Source organism: Apis florea, unplaced genomic scaffold (genome assembly GCF_048593485.1).
Source record: "Apis florea isolate Af1SG1 unplaced genomic scaffold, ASM4859348v1 contig_3158_pilon, whole genome shotgun sequence".
NCBI lineage: Eukaryota > Metazoa > Arthropoda > Insecta > Hymenoptera > Apidae > Apis > Apis florea.
In genome coordinates this window covers 6,127,031-6,141,548 of record NW_028256713.1, presented here as the reverse complement: position 1 = coordinate 6,141,548, position 14,518 = coordinate 6,127,031, and the positions used below count along the sequence as shown (strand labels likewise).

Below are 14,518 nucleotides of genomic sequence, written 5' to 3'. Positions count from 1 at the left end.
ACTAATTGACAATTAAAAATTTATAAAAAATATATCTATTGATAGAAAAACAATACAAAATATTATTCTAGGATAATTTTTTAAGCAAGTTATAGAATTCTATACCTTTTTTTTAAAATAATTCAATCTAAATAATGTTGTATTCGAAAATGATGTTAGGTTTTAATTTATAATTTATTATAGTAGATTATAATTATACAGTAACATATATAATAAATTATAAAATTAAATTGTTTTGAAATACACGTGTCAATTATGTGCATGCCAAGAAATCTCATTCATATAACTTTGTATTGATAAAAATAATATTATCTATAATTTGACTTAGGATTTAAACGAACGGATGATATGTAACTATCAATATTATTAAACAGATCAATTAATTAATTAAATATTAAATTTAAATTCATTAATTATTCGGTGGTTTTTTTTTAAACTTAGATCTTTTAGTTTAGTAAAAATATGAAGTATTTTTATTTAAATAAATCAATTTGAAATAAGCATTTGAAATTTATTCAAATATTTATTTTGATGTGCGATTTTTAGAAGCTATTACATACTAAATAGAAACTTAAATCTAAATTAATATTTTATAAATAGTAATATGACATGAATATTCTATCAGATCTTCAATTTTTTAAGATAGATCAACGATATAATCTATAAATAAGAACACACATTGTTTGTACAGATTTAGATATGGTTTTGATAAAGAACAATAAAATTTATATATTTTTTGATAGAAAATAATATTAATAAATTAATTTCTTCTTTGTTGTTTGTTAAACTTGTAATGAATATATTTACTATTTTTATTTAAGATTAAATTATTTCTAATAATTTTTATAATATTATCTAATAAATAACTAAAACATTTATAAAAAATATAAAACGTATAAAATGTTTGATTTTCCCGCCAAAAAGGTGGCGCTCATGTTATTGAAAATTATAGAATATATAACCTCAATATTTATATAGTCGAAGCTGTGTATCATAACCTATCGTATTATTTCTTCTTTGTGTTGTGCATCATAAATAGATAATTTAAAATTCATATTTCATGTGTCCTTTGAAATTTTTTGTAAAAGAAAATAAAAATTTTTATAAAAAGATATAGATAAATATATAAAATGGATGAACTAAGTGAGCCTATGGACGTGGAAATGCTTCCAATTATTGATGACAGCAAGATTGTTGATTCTGATCAAACGAATGTAAAGACATTTAATACGAACAATGTGCACGTATCAGAGGTAAATAAATAATCAATTTGTATAATTATACATTTGTATATGATATTACATTTTATTAATTTTCTTGTCATTATTTTGATTTTATATTTTGTAACATAACTTTGCTATTTGATTCATTTAAGTCTTAATTAAAAATTATTTTATTATTTTAAATTATAAAAATGTTACATTTATATTAAATTTTGAAATTAAAAATTAATACAATACATTTTATTTAAATAGGTACAGTTAGATAACCGTTATGAAAATCGTGGTGGTACTTTTATGACAGGCATAGATATATTTAGTAAAGAAGAAAAACTCAAAATGGAAGAGAGAGCTAAACGTTTTGGATTAACAGATAAAATAAAAAATAATCTATCAAATCAAGAACAAGATTTATATTCTAGGTGAAGATATTACATTATAAATATTAATTTCATAGATAATGTAATAATAGTTTGATAATCACGATATGTAACATAGATTCTTTTATATTTAGTATGGGCATTGTAGAAGATAGTGAAAATACAAAAAATATTAGACTGAATGTAATACATATGAGAGGAACTGAAGAAATGAGTACCAAAGATGTCTTTAAATATTTTGAAGATTATGCTCCAGCCTCAATTGAATGGATTAATGATGTTTCATGTAAGAATAATTTTACCTCATAAATTTTAATAATATAAGTATCAAAAGATTATATGAATTTTCATTTATCATTCGGAATATATTAAAAAATAATATAGACCAAATTTATTAATACATAACACATTGTAGGCAATGTGGTATGGTTAGACAATTTATCAGCTGCTAGAGCTATGTTAGGATTATCAAAAAGAATTATGGGTTTAGAGAAACAAAAAAGTACAAAAACACTTGATAATCCTGATGAAGAGAACAATGTAGCTAATGATGATTATACTGTTGAAATGGTCGAAGATAATGAAACTGTAAACACAAAGAGCATAGAGGAAGGCTATATAAGTATCAAAGATATTAATTGTCCATTACCACCTGGTTTATGGAGGAAGGGTATAGATTATCCTAAATCTAAAGCAATATTTCTTAGATTTGCTACTAGAGCAGATAAAAAGCAACCAAATGCAGAAAAAATGAGTGAATATTATAAAAAGTATGGAAATCCTAATTTTGGAGGTACTATTATTATAAAAATATTCTATTAAAATATTCTACAAATAAATAAACTTCTATGTAAATTCTATATAAATAATTAAATTTAATTCTATGTAAATAAATAAAATCTTCATTGTAGGTATTAAAGGAATTTTAACTGAGTCTCGAAAACGAATGTACAAACAAATTAGACAAAGTAAAAGAAGATTCAAAGAAGAGCCACAAGAAGATGTTAAAGATAAAAAACGTGTGAAAAATCCATGGGGTGCATTATCGGAAAGTTGGGGACTTAATGATGCTATAGAAAATGAATTTGGTACTAGAAACGAATCTAGAGATCAAGGACGTAGTGTGAAAGATAGATTAGGGATAAAATATTCCCAAAAAGAAATTACACACACTGAAGAACAACAAAGTACTTCAAGTAGTGATAGTGAAAATGAATGGTGTAAAAGAAGCAAAGTATTACGAATGCGTATGCACGCAGATGATGAAGAAAAAAAAATACACAAACGTCGTGCAAAACTTCGAGAACAAGTAAATTTAATTTTTAACTGAATGAACTTTTTATAACGATAGAATTTATTTAATCATTATAATATATTTACAGACAATGTTAAATAGCTTAAATAGAGGCAATGATTTACGATCGAGGCTCAGCAAGTCAAAAAAAGGAACGCAATTTCGTGATGCAATCCAAGTAGTTGTAACAAATACAAATGTAACAAAGACAAATTCATTAAAACTTAATGAATCAGAGGTAATAATTGTTAAAAAATTAATATTGAATTACAATTTAAAATAAAAAATAGAAATTTATGTACGAATTATATTTATATTGCATAGGAAGAAGATGGTGAAATTATAGAAGATAATGAAAGCCAGGAAAAAGAAGAGGGAGAATGGCAAGGATCTGATGAAGAGCGAGAAGAAGACGAAGATGAAGATTATAGTGATGAAGATAGTGACAAACCAGTAAAAGAAGTCCAAGGACCTAAAGGCAGTGTAATAAAAGTAGTTCAGCATAAACCTCGTGTTGCTTCTACAGTATGGGCGAGACTTAACAATGTAAAAAGCGAAGTTATTGATAAATCTATCAAAAATAGGTAAGAATTTAAAAATATAAATATTTTGTTTGTATGTATAATATTTAAAAATAACATATCAATTTTGAAGGCAATCAAGAATACGAGATCTCAGAAATACATTAAAAGGTGATCTTCGATCTCGAATCGGAAATCATACAAGAGGTCGTTCTCCTTTAAGGATAGAAGTGAAAAATGATAAATATACAGAAGGAAGTGAAACAGAATAATTATCGATTAGTCAAACAAATTTTCATAAAAAATGTGAAATGTGGTTGTGGTGTTCTGTTTCAGTGAAAAAGAATGGTATGGTGCAAATTTCCTAATTGATGTATAAAAAATAGAAAATGCACTCATTATACCGAATTTATTACTTCGTTTAATTGTATACTTTTATGTAAATTAAGATGTTCTAAAATCGCATGAAATCAAATTTTAATCATGAACATATTTATTTATATTAATAAAATATATATGAGAAGAAATTTTGTTGATATACAGACTTGAATCATAGAATATTAAATTTGAAATATCGTATTTTTAATTTTAATTGACTAAATATTTAATATTGATACACTTTTGACTGTGTAAGAATTAAAAGTTTTGTGTTTAAGCAAGAATTATTTTGAAAGAATATGTACTGGATACATATTTATCAATATAATTTTCCATAATTTTTTTTTATTTATATAATCCAATTATAAATGAATTATATATTGATCTTTTAATAATGATTAACGATGCTATTAATATACATATTGTACACATAATATATTCTAAATATATTCCTATTCTTAAAATGAAATAAAATACAAATAAACGGGTAATGAGTGCTTCGTGGATTGTATATAAATATTATCTAGTATAGATAATAACAAAAACAATTTTTCATTAACATATTGTATACTGAGAAATAGAATGTATTTTTAAATATTCGTTTGTATATTTGAAACTTTCACTGAGAATTGAATGTTTTGTAATTATAATTCGAAAAAAAATATTTTCGGATACTATTTAATTAATAGAGAGATAAATTTATACTTTATCATACAAAAAAATTCTACAAACGAATATTTAATCAATTGTACATCGAAACAATATAGTTTTATAGTTTTTTTCTCTTAAAAAATTTAATGGTTATATCAGTTTTAAATCAATAAAAAAAATAAAGAAAAATACTCAACTCGGTTGTAAATAAAAATTGTATAAGACTAATTTCCGTATATGTGAAGCATTTAAAATATTTTTCTTGCGTTTATTATGATGAATGAAATATTTTGACATCTGTGATTTCTTAAACATGTATAAAAAATTAAAAAAAAAAGGAATTAATATGTAATTTCATAAAATTCTTTTTAATTTTAACTAATAATAATGAAGTATTGTAAAATTTGTAATTTTTTGACAAGTATATTAAAACATACATAAAAACAAAAGAAAGAAAGAAAAAAAGAAAAAGTAAATCAATATCTATTTGAATTTAAAAAAAATAGGGATATGAATAATTATAACATCGATTCCGAATAATTGACCAATAAAGCCGCATTTATATTAGCACAATAATATTTTGAATAGTCATTTTAATATACAATAATCGATAATTATGATTTCAGTACATATATATGTATAATATATATATATATATATATATGTATATATATATATATATATATATATATATTATCATTTACACAAATAACAATTATTCGGAGAAATATTCGGCTGAATTCGAAAAAGATAAATAAAAAAAAAAAAAAGATTTATCGTTTGAAGAACACAGTGGATTATCGGAATATTCTTTTAGCTGCATTCATAAGTTTCTATCTGTTACTTTGATTCTCTACGTTAATTTAATTTCATTTTGTATTGTAAATATTTTAAATGATAAAAAATCTATTGTAGTTTATTAAAAAAAAAATATATTAAAGAATAAGAAAGTATTATTTTTAATTCGAGCATAAGATACTGAAATGATAGATTCTATAAATGCAGCTTGGAGGCACGAGGTAATTTAATGCATTAACAAACGAGATGTGATATTTTTGATACTATTAAATTACATAACAATTTTTTAACTATGTGTTTATCTAAAATCGTGTGTATATCGAAAACCATTTAATAACTACATCCATTAACTGTGATTTTAATATCTAATATTATATCTATATTTTTATATTATCATCAATATAAGATCTATTTTGTGAACTAGCTCTTATTAATTAATATTCATTTTTTTGTTTGCTCCAGAATCAGAAATATCAATCTCGTTTGCTAAAAGGTAATCGTGCAAGATATCGAGGATTCCTTTCTTCTATTCTACATAAAAATTGTTGATGTAATTTCTAATTAATTCTTTTTCCCTCTTTTAAACCAATCGATAAACGCTATTTTCGCTTTCTTCATTTTCTTTCGCATTTTTTATTCATTTTCTCTCTTTTTTTTTGTTCTTTTTGTTTTCTCATAAATGACGTATAACATTTAAAATCCATAGACGAAATATTTTTTTAATATTCGGATATATAAGATATGAATCGGCAACAACAACAAATACACGCAACGTTTAAGTATATTAGGCCTGATGATATTGATAATAATTCTATCAATATATATTAAACGCTACAATTTATCGTTGCTCGCATTCCACTTGCATTCAGTGTCTCTTTCTTCGCGATAATGGTGTTCCAATGTTATTAATCTTTTATTCTTTTTTTATTTTTTTTTTTTTTTAATAATTACACCAGCAATCGTTAAGAATATCCGACAACAAATTATATTTGATGGAAGATCTTTAACAATAATCAATTATTTTTAACGAAATTTGTACGTTTGCATAAGGTACGATACTTGATATAGGATCACAGCAAATGTACAATATTTCTTATGTTTATTAATTTTTTGTTTTAAACATCGGATCTCATATACCGTGAAGAGAATAGACGGGAACTTTGAAATTTTATGGAATTTAAATGCATCGCAACTTTTTTTAAATATATTTTTAATACTTGATTGATTTGATACTAATCTCGTCATTTTTACATTTACAAACGAATAGAAAGATTCAAAGATTTGTTTCATCCCTTAGATGAACTACATAATAAATTACATGATAAATAAGAAAATTTATAAGTTAATTTTTTATTGTTTTTTTAATTTTTTTATTTTTTTTATTTATTTTTTTTTTTTTTTTAATAATCCATGAACATTGTTTTCAAGTTCTGATTTGTAAATTTTTTTCTTTTGCTTTATTTTTTCTTTTTTTTTTTTGATTTTTTTTTGTTTTTCCATTTTTGAGTCAATTCTCACGCGTAAACGAGTTTGGAACACCGATATCGTCATTGTCAATTAGCCGACTCGTTATAATGTCTCCTCGGTCTCTCGAGGCAGCTCGTGAAAATTATTTGACAAATATCTCACGGTTTACTAATCATTCAACAGTCGCAACTATTTTAGAGACTCTAAATTAATGTCTTAAATACATACATAGATTAAATTACGAAATTCGGACACATAGCAATTATACACGCAGAAATATTCGGACATATAAACGTCGGATCGTTCAAAAATCAGCTTCATATATGCTCGAGGGACTTTTATTTAAGCTTCAAAGATAAAATTGAAATATATACGAAGAAGGAAAGATTATATTTATATATGAATCAGTTTTAATTTATATTTTTATGAGAAATTATGAATTAATGAAAGTTCAAAGAAATATTATTATTTTTTTTATAAATTTTTTTACCGATTTATTTTTAAAAATGTCGGTAAATATTTTATTTATTAATTTTATTTATTTGGAAATTTATTACACAACTTATTTATTAAGGAAAAAGCAGAGCGTAAAAATGTGAACAAGAGTTGAAAGCTTGTTACGAAATTATTTAAAATCTTTCTTCCTTGTAAATAAATTTGTGTTTAAAACACGCAGAGATACTGACAATTTTATGAATTCTAGATAAATCTGATAAGATAGTAAATTCATCATAAAACAAAATTAAATAAATTCCCAGTATCGGGCGCGTAAGCACGAACCGAAACGCTTCACATTGAGAATTTAATAAGTGCATGTACATATTTCAACGAGCGAGTGTCCTTTTCGATTTCTTATGCTCGCAAAAAAAAATACATGGAGGAATTTTTTCAATATAAAAAGCAATGCGCATATTGGTTAATTGCTAATTTCCATTGATGAAATCATCGTTTAAATATCCGAACGACGTCAACGATATAGTTATAATTACAAGGACATAAACCGTAAAGAAACGTCGCATTAAAACCTTCTCTTTAAGAAGATAATTAGATCTATAATATTTTTCTTCTGAAATGAATTTTCTTCTCTAATTTTCAAGAGAAATTTCTTCTTTAATCATAAAAGAATAGAATCATAAAAATAGAATTTTTTTTTTATCTTCTTAATCAATAATTTTAATCAATTATTATTATTTTCAATTTAAAAAATTACCATATCCTTACGAAAATTCAAAATCTCAAATGATGAAAGCCATTTATATATTATTAAAATTCTATTTTTTAAATTCCTCAAATATGCCTTTGATATTGCAAAATATACTAAATTCTTCTTTGATGAATTGTTATTTTTTACAAGATTCCGGATATAAGCAGCTACAAGGCTGAATCGATAATCCAATAAATCCTTCAATGCTCTGTAAAGCATAAAATATGCTGAGAAATAGAAAAGGACACTCATAGGATATAACATTATTCCTCTTTCTCTTTTTTTTTCAAATAGTTAAATTGCGAAAGAATGCTCGAAATTGAAAATAATGAATTGTTCTCGTTATTTCCTCTCAATTAATTTGTAATCTGAATGAATATATAATATGCTATAGACAAATATCATTAATGAAGAATTATTTTATTAGATGCATCGAAGAATGTGAGATCTGATAGTCAAATGAGGCAAATAAGTGCTTATATCGAATCGTTCATACTATATTTCTGCTACAGTAATTCTTCTATCGTTTTCATGTCTCATTCTCACTTACATTCTCTCTCTTTATCGCATTTATTAACAAGACTTTATCGTTCCATTTTCTCAATTATACGTCAAGACTTTGATTTTGAAGGATACTATTTCTTTTTTCTTTTTGCTTTGTTTTTTAAATATTTTAAATGTGTTCTCGTCACTTCGAATATCATCAGATTGTCATTGGGAATCGATGAAATATATTTATGTTTTATAGAAAAACAAATAATTCTTTTTTTAATATAATTTTTGAAAAAGAAAAAGAATGACGAATATATATATATATAATATATATATATATATATATATATATATATATATAAAATAGCTTGAGTTTTACTCGTACTTCGATATTATTCGAATCCATTCTTACATTATCACAATCGGATAAGGTTCTTGTTATTCACCTTCGATGAGACATTTGTATATTGTAAGTTGATTATTATTTTGACCATTCGTCGCGACATACTTCTTTCCAAAGATGTGTTATATTAACTACGGATATATATTATAATATAAAACAAAGATTTGCGAATATATGTCACATTTAGAGCGAAAAAGACGAATCGAAAAAAGAGCATTCATATTATTATTATAAGTTTAACTCATATAATGAATGTTTGAATCCAGATTCAATGAGTTGACTCTAGGAAGAAATCAATATAGTTACAACTAGCTTTTTTAAATTACAAAAGAAGCATAGAAAAAAACAAGATAATAATTAATAATAAGCAACCGTTCCTCGAGATATTTATTGATAATAAAGAAAATAAAGAAAAAAACAAAAGACGACACATTCTAACATATAAAAAGATTGGAAATGTAAAAAATAGATAAGTTCACAGATAATTACATTCAAAGACATCATACAGACACCATACACTCCATCGCACAAGAATGGCAGTATCAGTGTAATAATACCTGTAAATCGTGAAACAAGATGTAATTAAACAGTAGAAGAACTGGAAGCTGCATCAAATGCAATTAACTATGAACTAAACAGTTTTTGAGCATCTCGCTCTCTCTTACTTTTTCATTCTTCCATTTGTTCTTTCTCACATGTGCATGCATTCACTCATTATTTCATCTATCTTCTTTCGTTTTCTTTTGCTCATCTATAAGCTAAATCCAATAGAGGCAGAACAGAATTTCTGCGAGGTACATAACTACTATAAGAATGACATAATAATAATATTATTATTAAGAATAATAAAAATAATAATATTAATAAGGAAATTATCAGCAAATACTTCGTGAATTTAATGGCTCAAAATATACTGTATACTGTATACTGTGTGCATGTGCGTATATATGCACATGTTAGTTAAGGATAAGCACACAGTTTCTCTCGCATTCTCTCTTTTATATCTCTCACTCTCATTCTCCCTTCTCTTTTTCTCTACGCACGTTCATTTTATCGGTCGCCGTGTCACGTGGTTCAGAATATCTCACACGTTATACCGACCACGTCACTCGTTCGGCAATTAAATCACAGACAATGTGTATGATACGGTGATTAACAATAAATCGTCAACTAGCATTACCTATATATAATTCGGGATAAATAAAAGTTATTGTACAAATTAATATTATGCATTCAATTATAACAAAAAAGACACTGTATTTTTGTTTCTTTTTTCTCCGGTAAAGACATGCGAATGTACAAGTATATGCACGGACACTGCGGTTTATTTCTTTACCTCGTTCACCGCTCCATTCGTTCATTTTCACAAACTCGCCTGTGTATATGTTTGTAGCTCAACTTTAAGCCTTGTTCCGATAAAACACCTTCGTAAAAGTTTCGTTTTGTTCTATTTTATTTTTCTTTTTTTTTTTCTTTCTTGCTTTGATCGTAGACAACTATAAAAGTACACTTTCGTTACTCTGACATTATATTTTCGCTTCCTTTTTGGTTATTCTGCAAATTCACTGCAGCTGAAACATTATTAATTATTATAAATATAATATTGATAATTTTTTTAAATATTCAATATTGATAAAAAATAATAAATACCAGTAGACTACATAGCGTTTTCTTGATGATTCTTTTGGAATAATATAGTTTCTTCAAAGATATATTGTTTCAATACTTCTTTTGGAAGATCATCTAATTCCATGTCAAACTTAAATGGTTCTTCTGCAACCGGCTAAAAATTGAACATATTATAGAATTATTTTAAGTATTTGTCTAAATATTTAATGTCTAATAGTAGAAAGTATACTTCGTCAGCAGGATCATAATATTGCTCTAAATAAGGATGTGCTAGAGCATCCTCTACAACAATCCGTTTATTAGGATTAAATGTTAACATTTTATCTAACAAATCTAAAGCTCGCAAATCGGCATTTGGAAATAAACTTGTCCATGGAACCTTTGGTTTATATGGTAATGATTGAAGATAATTTCGTGCCTAAAATAATATTTTATAATTGTGTGTCAGATTAATATAATGATATTAAAAAAAAATTAAACATAAAAGAATGATTAATACTTTTTCGTTTATAATGCACTCAAGATCCTCAGGGGATGGTGATCCAAGGACTCCCAATATATGATTTAGTTGGTCTAAATAGTGTTTACCAGGAAATATTGCTCTTCTGGAAAGCATTTCTGCAAGAATGCAGCCAACTGACCAAATATCTATAGATTTAGTATAGCCCTATAAAAAAGATAATAAAATATAAAGTCTGTTATATTTATTTTAAACTAAAAATTCTATTTAGACTCAAATTCTATTATTCATTTACCTTGGAATTAAGCATTATTTCTGGAGCTCTATACCACCTTGTTGCTACATATTCAGTAAGAAAACCAGCATGATTATGCTCTGGATCAGCAACTCTAGCTAAACCAAAATCACAGATTTTAAGGTCACATGTGGTATTTAACAGCAAGTTGCTTGGTTTCAAATCTCTATGTAATACATTTGCAGAGTGAATATACTTTAATCCCCTTAATATTTGGTAAAGAAAATAACATATATGATCATTACTAATAGCCTGAAATTAATAAATGTGTTTTAAATATATTGATATTTTTTTTTATAATTTCACTTATTAATATTAACTATGCTAACCTGTGTTTTAAGAAGTTTATAGAGATCAGTTTCCATTAGACATTGAACAATATATACATCTTTCATTTGTTCTATAGTAGGTGCCCTTAATATATCTCTTATATCTATTATCTAAAAAAGGGAGTATAAAATAAATTTTACTAATTAGATTTAAATACTACTGATAATTACTTACATTTTCATGCTTAAACCTAGTCAAAATTTTTATTTCCCTTAATGTTCTCTGACTATATGTTTGATGTTCAAAGGGTGAAATTTTTTTAATAGCTACCTTTGTTTTTGTTACATTATCATAAGCAGATCTGTAAAAAAATTTCAAAATGCTTAAGATATTTAAAATTTTTTTCATTAAATTGTTTTATCATATGTTCAAAAAATAAATATAATAACATTATTAAAAAAAAATAATAAAATACTGTATATATATAAAATATATAAAATTTGTTTCTTAATCTAGAATCATAATAAGAAGTAATTCTATGGTATTTCTTTTTTTTATTTTTAAAATTTATTTTAAGTTTAAATATATCATATTCCAATAATATCTATTCAAGTATATTAAAAAAAATAAAATAAAATAAAAAATAAAACAATTAAAAAAAAAAGAAGAATTAATTTAAAATAATTAAAAAAAATTTTAACAAAAAAGATTAAAATTTTTCCTAAAAATTCGCCATTTTTTTGCAAAAATATTTATGAAATATATACGTGATCTCGTTAACAGTACAATGATAAGAACGATAAATGAGAGATAAGCGACGGGAACAAGGAAGTTATAATATTAACATACAAGTATGAATAGGGATTTGAAAGGGTGTGACAATCATGTTCAAAACTGGCGCCAAAAGAAAACAATACATAACGATGAATAATACTTCGCAACGGTTGTATGTAATATCCAGTCAAAAGTAAAATTTTTCGTATCATGAAATGAAAACATTATAATAAAATTAGTAATTCATTTAATGATCATGTTTTTGATTGTTTATCTTTCGGCCTGTCAGCTAGTCAATACGCGGTCGAATGTTCTCGGAAATAACAAAAAAAATTGACTCGAAGTCACTTACACGACCATTCCGTAGGCACCCTCACCCATGTACGACAAATTCGTATATCGTGGACCAACTTCGAACGTTTGTCCACGAACAACTTCACAATTTGGATTCACACTTGCAGAACCTTCACCCGCCATTTTGACAACTATTTTGCGGCTCCGGCGAAGTAAGACCAAATCTTGCTTCTTAGCCGACTGACCATGAACAATATCATGATTAGATAGACTTATGAAAAATTCACATATTATTTAACAATTATAAGGTATTAAAAACGATCTTTCCGCCCCCTTTTTTTTAATCTTATCATTATAAATTAAATTTTGATATCAAATTTTTTTTTATTACAAATATATCAAAATATTAAAAATTATTATTTTAAAACATTAAAAATAAAAGATTTAGAAATTACTTATTATTTTTATAATATCTTTTTTTATGAAAATTGATATATTATTAAGTTTTCTTTATAATTTTTATTATTGAATTTTATCGAATTAAATATTGATGTAAGATATGATATAAACAATATTGAGAAAAAGGACATTGCAGTTCTACTTCGAATTTCGAGTTTCTCATCTAAAGTAAAATAAACTAAGACTTAGTTTTAGCACTTGATTTATCATTGCTTTATTATTATTAAATTTGTAGCAATAATCATTTTTATCGACAAGAATTCTTAATAAACTTTCAACTTAACGTTAAATATATTACAAATATAATATGAATGCACCACCGACCTTTGAATCATTTCTTTTGTACGAAGGAGAAAAAAAGTATGTATTATAAATCGATTATTTACATTAAACATTTAATCAAAATGATATATATGTGATTTTTTGTTTCGTACAGAATTATTAAAGAACAAGACACAAAAGTTCCTAATGCTGCGATTTTTACTGTTAATAAAGAAGACCATACTCTTGGAAATATGATCCGCAAGTATGTACATCTTACAAAAATTCATGCAATATATTATATATATATACATATAAAGAGGAATGATAATCTCATTTATTATTTAATAGTCAGTTATTAAAGGATCCTCAAGTTTTGTTTGCTGGATATAAAGTTCCACACCCATTAGAACATAAATTTGTGATTAGAATTCAAACTACATCAGATTACACACCACACGAAGCATTTATGCATGCTATTACAGATTTAATAGCAGAGCTTTCTCTATTTGAAGAACGTTTTAAGGTAATTTATAAATGAAAAATATATTATAAAAATATTTTTATATTTATGTTATATAAAAAATATTTCAGGAAGCTATTAAAGAAAAAAAGGAAGGATTAGATTGAATTTCTTATTCCTTTTTTAAAATTAATTTTAGATATTAAAAAATCATGTAAATAAAATATTAATATGTATATCATTTTTGGATTACTACGAGACCTGATTTATTTTAATAAATAAATTGATATTAATTGATATTTATATATGTATGAATAAAAAAATAAAAGTAATTAAAAAATAATTTACTTAAATCTTTTGAAATTATAACCCACTTGATAATATAAACCCTGACAATAATATATATATGAACTATTAAATGAAGAATGACTTTAATCTTAAAGATAAAAAAACTATTTTGCTTATTAAGAAATGAAGCCATAATTATTTAATTTAAATAAGTTTGTAAAAAATACTAAAATCAGTCTCTTACAATTTTATTTTTTTAACTACAAAGTTTAATTTTCCTATAATTCTAATTTATTAAATATATGTTTTGAAATTAATGTAATGACTTTATCAACTCTGCATTTAAATTAAAAATTAAAAGGCAAGAAAATAATAAATTATAGTAGTATAATTTTACTGAAACAAGTTTTGTACAAAGATTAATAGCAAAAATGGAACAATAAATATTTATTTTTATATAAAAAGTACAAACACTTTTTCAGAAAAAATGTACTACCAAATTTTAATAATATAAGTG

At 24.5% G+C, this 14,518-nt stretch overlaps 3 protein-coding genes and 1 long non-coding RNA gene across 4 annotated transcripts; 2 read left to right on the top strand and 2 right to left on the bottom strand.

The window, feature by feature from the left end:
- Positions 1 to 948: 948 nt before the first annotated feature.
- On the top strand, positions 949 to 4,920 carry LOC100870206 (uncharacterized). The gene is made up of 8 exons (XM_003698544.3): positions 949 to 1,253; positions 1,476 to 1,642; positions 1,735 to 1,886; positions 2,016 to 2,393; positions 2,512 to 2,909; positions 2,983 to 3,132; positions 3,219 to 3,478; positions 3,549 to 4,920. Exons 1-8 carry the CDS (start codon positions 1,131 to 1,133, stop codon positions 3,685 to 3,687), a joined length of 1,767 nt encoding a protein of 588 aa, XP_003698592.1. The 5' UTR covers positions 949 to 1,130; the 3' UTR covers positions 3,688 to 4,920.
- A 4,245-nt stretch (positions 4,921 to 9,165) lies between these two features.
- LOC147657465 (uncharacterized) lies at positions 9,166 to 9,609 on the bottom strand. The gene is made up of 2 exons (XR_015292432.1): positions 9,474 to 9,609; positions 9,166 to 9,365 (listed from the first exon to the last, which is right to left on the bottom strand). It is a non-coding gene; the product is annotated as an uncharacterized LOC147657465 (long non-coding RNA).
- A 370-nt stretch (positions 9,610 to 9,979) lies between these two features.
- Positions 9,980 to 12,967, bottom strand: rl (Mitogen-activated protein kinase rl). Its single transcript, XM_003698711.4, has 8 exons — positions 12,589 to 12,967; positions 11,697 to 11,823; positions 11,522 to 11,632; positions 11,193 to 11,444; positions 10,937 to 11,104; positions 10,667 to 10,855; positions 10,459 to 10,591; positions 9,980 to 10,379 (listed from the first exon to the last, which is right to left on the bottom strand). The coding sequence occupies exons 1-7, from the start codon at positions 12,711 to 12,713 to the stop codon at positions 10,466 to 10,468; spliced, it is 1,098 nt and encodes a 365-aa protein (XP_003698759.3). The 5' UTR covers positions 12,714 to 12,967; the 3' UTR covers positions 9,980 to 10,379; positions 10,459 to 10,465.
- Positions 12,691 to 14,056, top strand: Rpb11 (DNA-directed RNA polymerase II subunit RPB11). The gene is made up of 4 exons (XM_003698712.4): positions 12,691 to 13,349; positions 13,426 to 13,515; positions 13,602 to 13,776; positions 13,845 to 14,056. Exons 1-4 carry the CDS (start codon positions 13,297 to 13,299, stop codon positions 13,878 to 13,880), a joined length of 354 nt encoding a protein of 117 aa, XP_003698760.1. The 5' UTR covers positions 12,691 to 13,296; the 3' UTR covers positions 13,881 to 14,056.
- Positions 14,057 to 14,518: the final 462 nt, after the last annotated feature.

What these genes read in the sequence shown, in the direction of transcription:
- LOC100870206 (XM_003698544.3), top strand. Translation starts at nt 1,131, where the DNA reads ATGGATGAACTAAGTGAGCCTATGGACGTGGAAATGCTTCCAATTATT. An exon ending in GAACAAGATTTATATTCTAG is followed by an intron (nt 1,643 to 1,734) that starts GTGAAGATATTA and finishes TTTTATATTTAG; the next exon opens with TATGGGCATTGTAGAAGATA. An exon ending in GTGCAAAACTTCGAGAACAA is followed by an intron (nt 2,910 to 2,982) that starts GTAAATTTAATT and finishes ATATATTTACAG; the next exon opens with ACAATGTTAAATAGCTTAAA.
- rl (XM_003698711.4), bottom strand. Translation starts at nt 12,713, where the DNA reads ATGGCGGGTGAAGGTTCTGCAAGTGTGAATCCAAATTGTGAAGTTGTT. An exon ending in ATAAACTTCTTAAAACACAG is followed by an intron (nt 11,445 to 11,521) that starts GTTAGCATAGTT and finishes TATTAATTTCAG; the next exon opens with GCTATTAGTAATGATCATAT. An exon ending in ATTATGATCCTGCTGACGAA is followed by an intron (nt 10,592 to 10,666) that starts GTATACTTTCTA and finishes TTCAATTTTTAG; the next exon opens with CCGGTTGCAGAAGAACCATT.
- Rpb11 (XM_003698712.4), top strand. Translation starts at nt 13,297, where the DNA reads ATGAATGCACCACCGACCTTTGAATCATTTCTTTTGTACGAAGGAGAA. An exon ending in TTGTACGAAGGAGAAAAAAA is followed by an intron (nt 13,350 to 13,425) that starts GTATGTATTATA and finishes TGTTTCGTACAG; the next exon opens with AATTATTAAAGAACAAGACA. An exon ending in CTTGGAAATATGATCCGCAA is followed by an intron (nt 13,516 to 13,601) that starts GTATGTACATCT and finishes ATTATTTAATAG; the next exon opens with TCAGTTATTAAAGGATCCTC.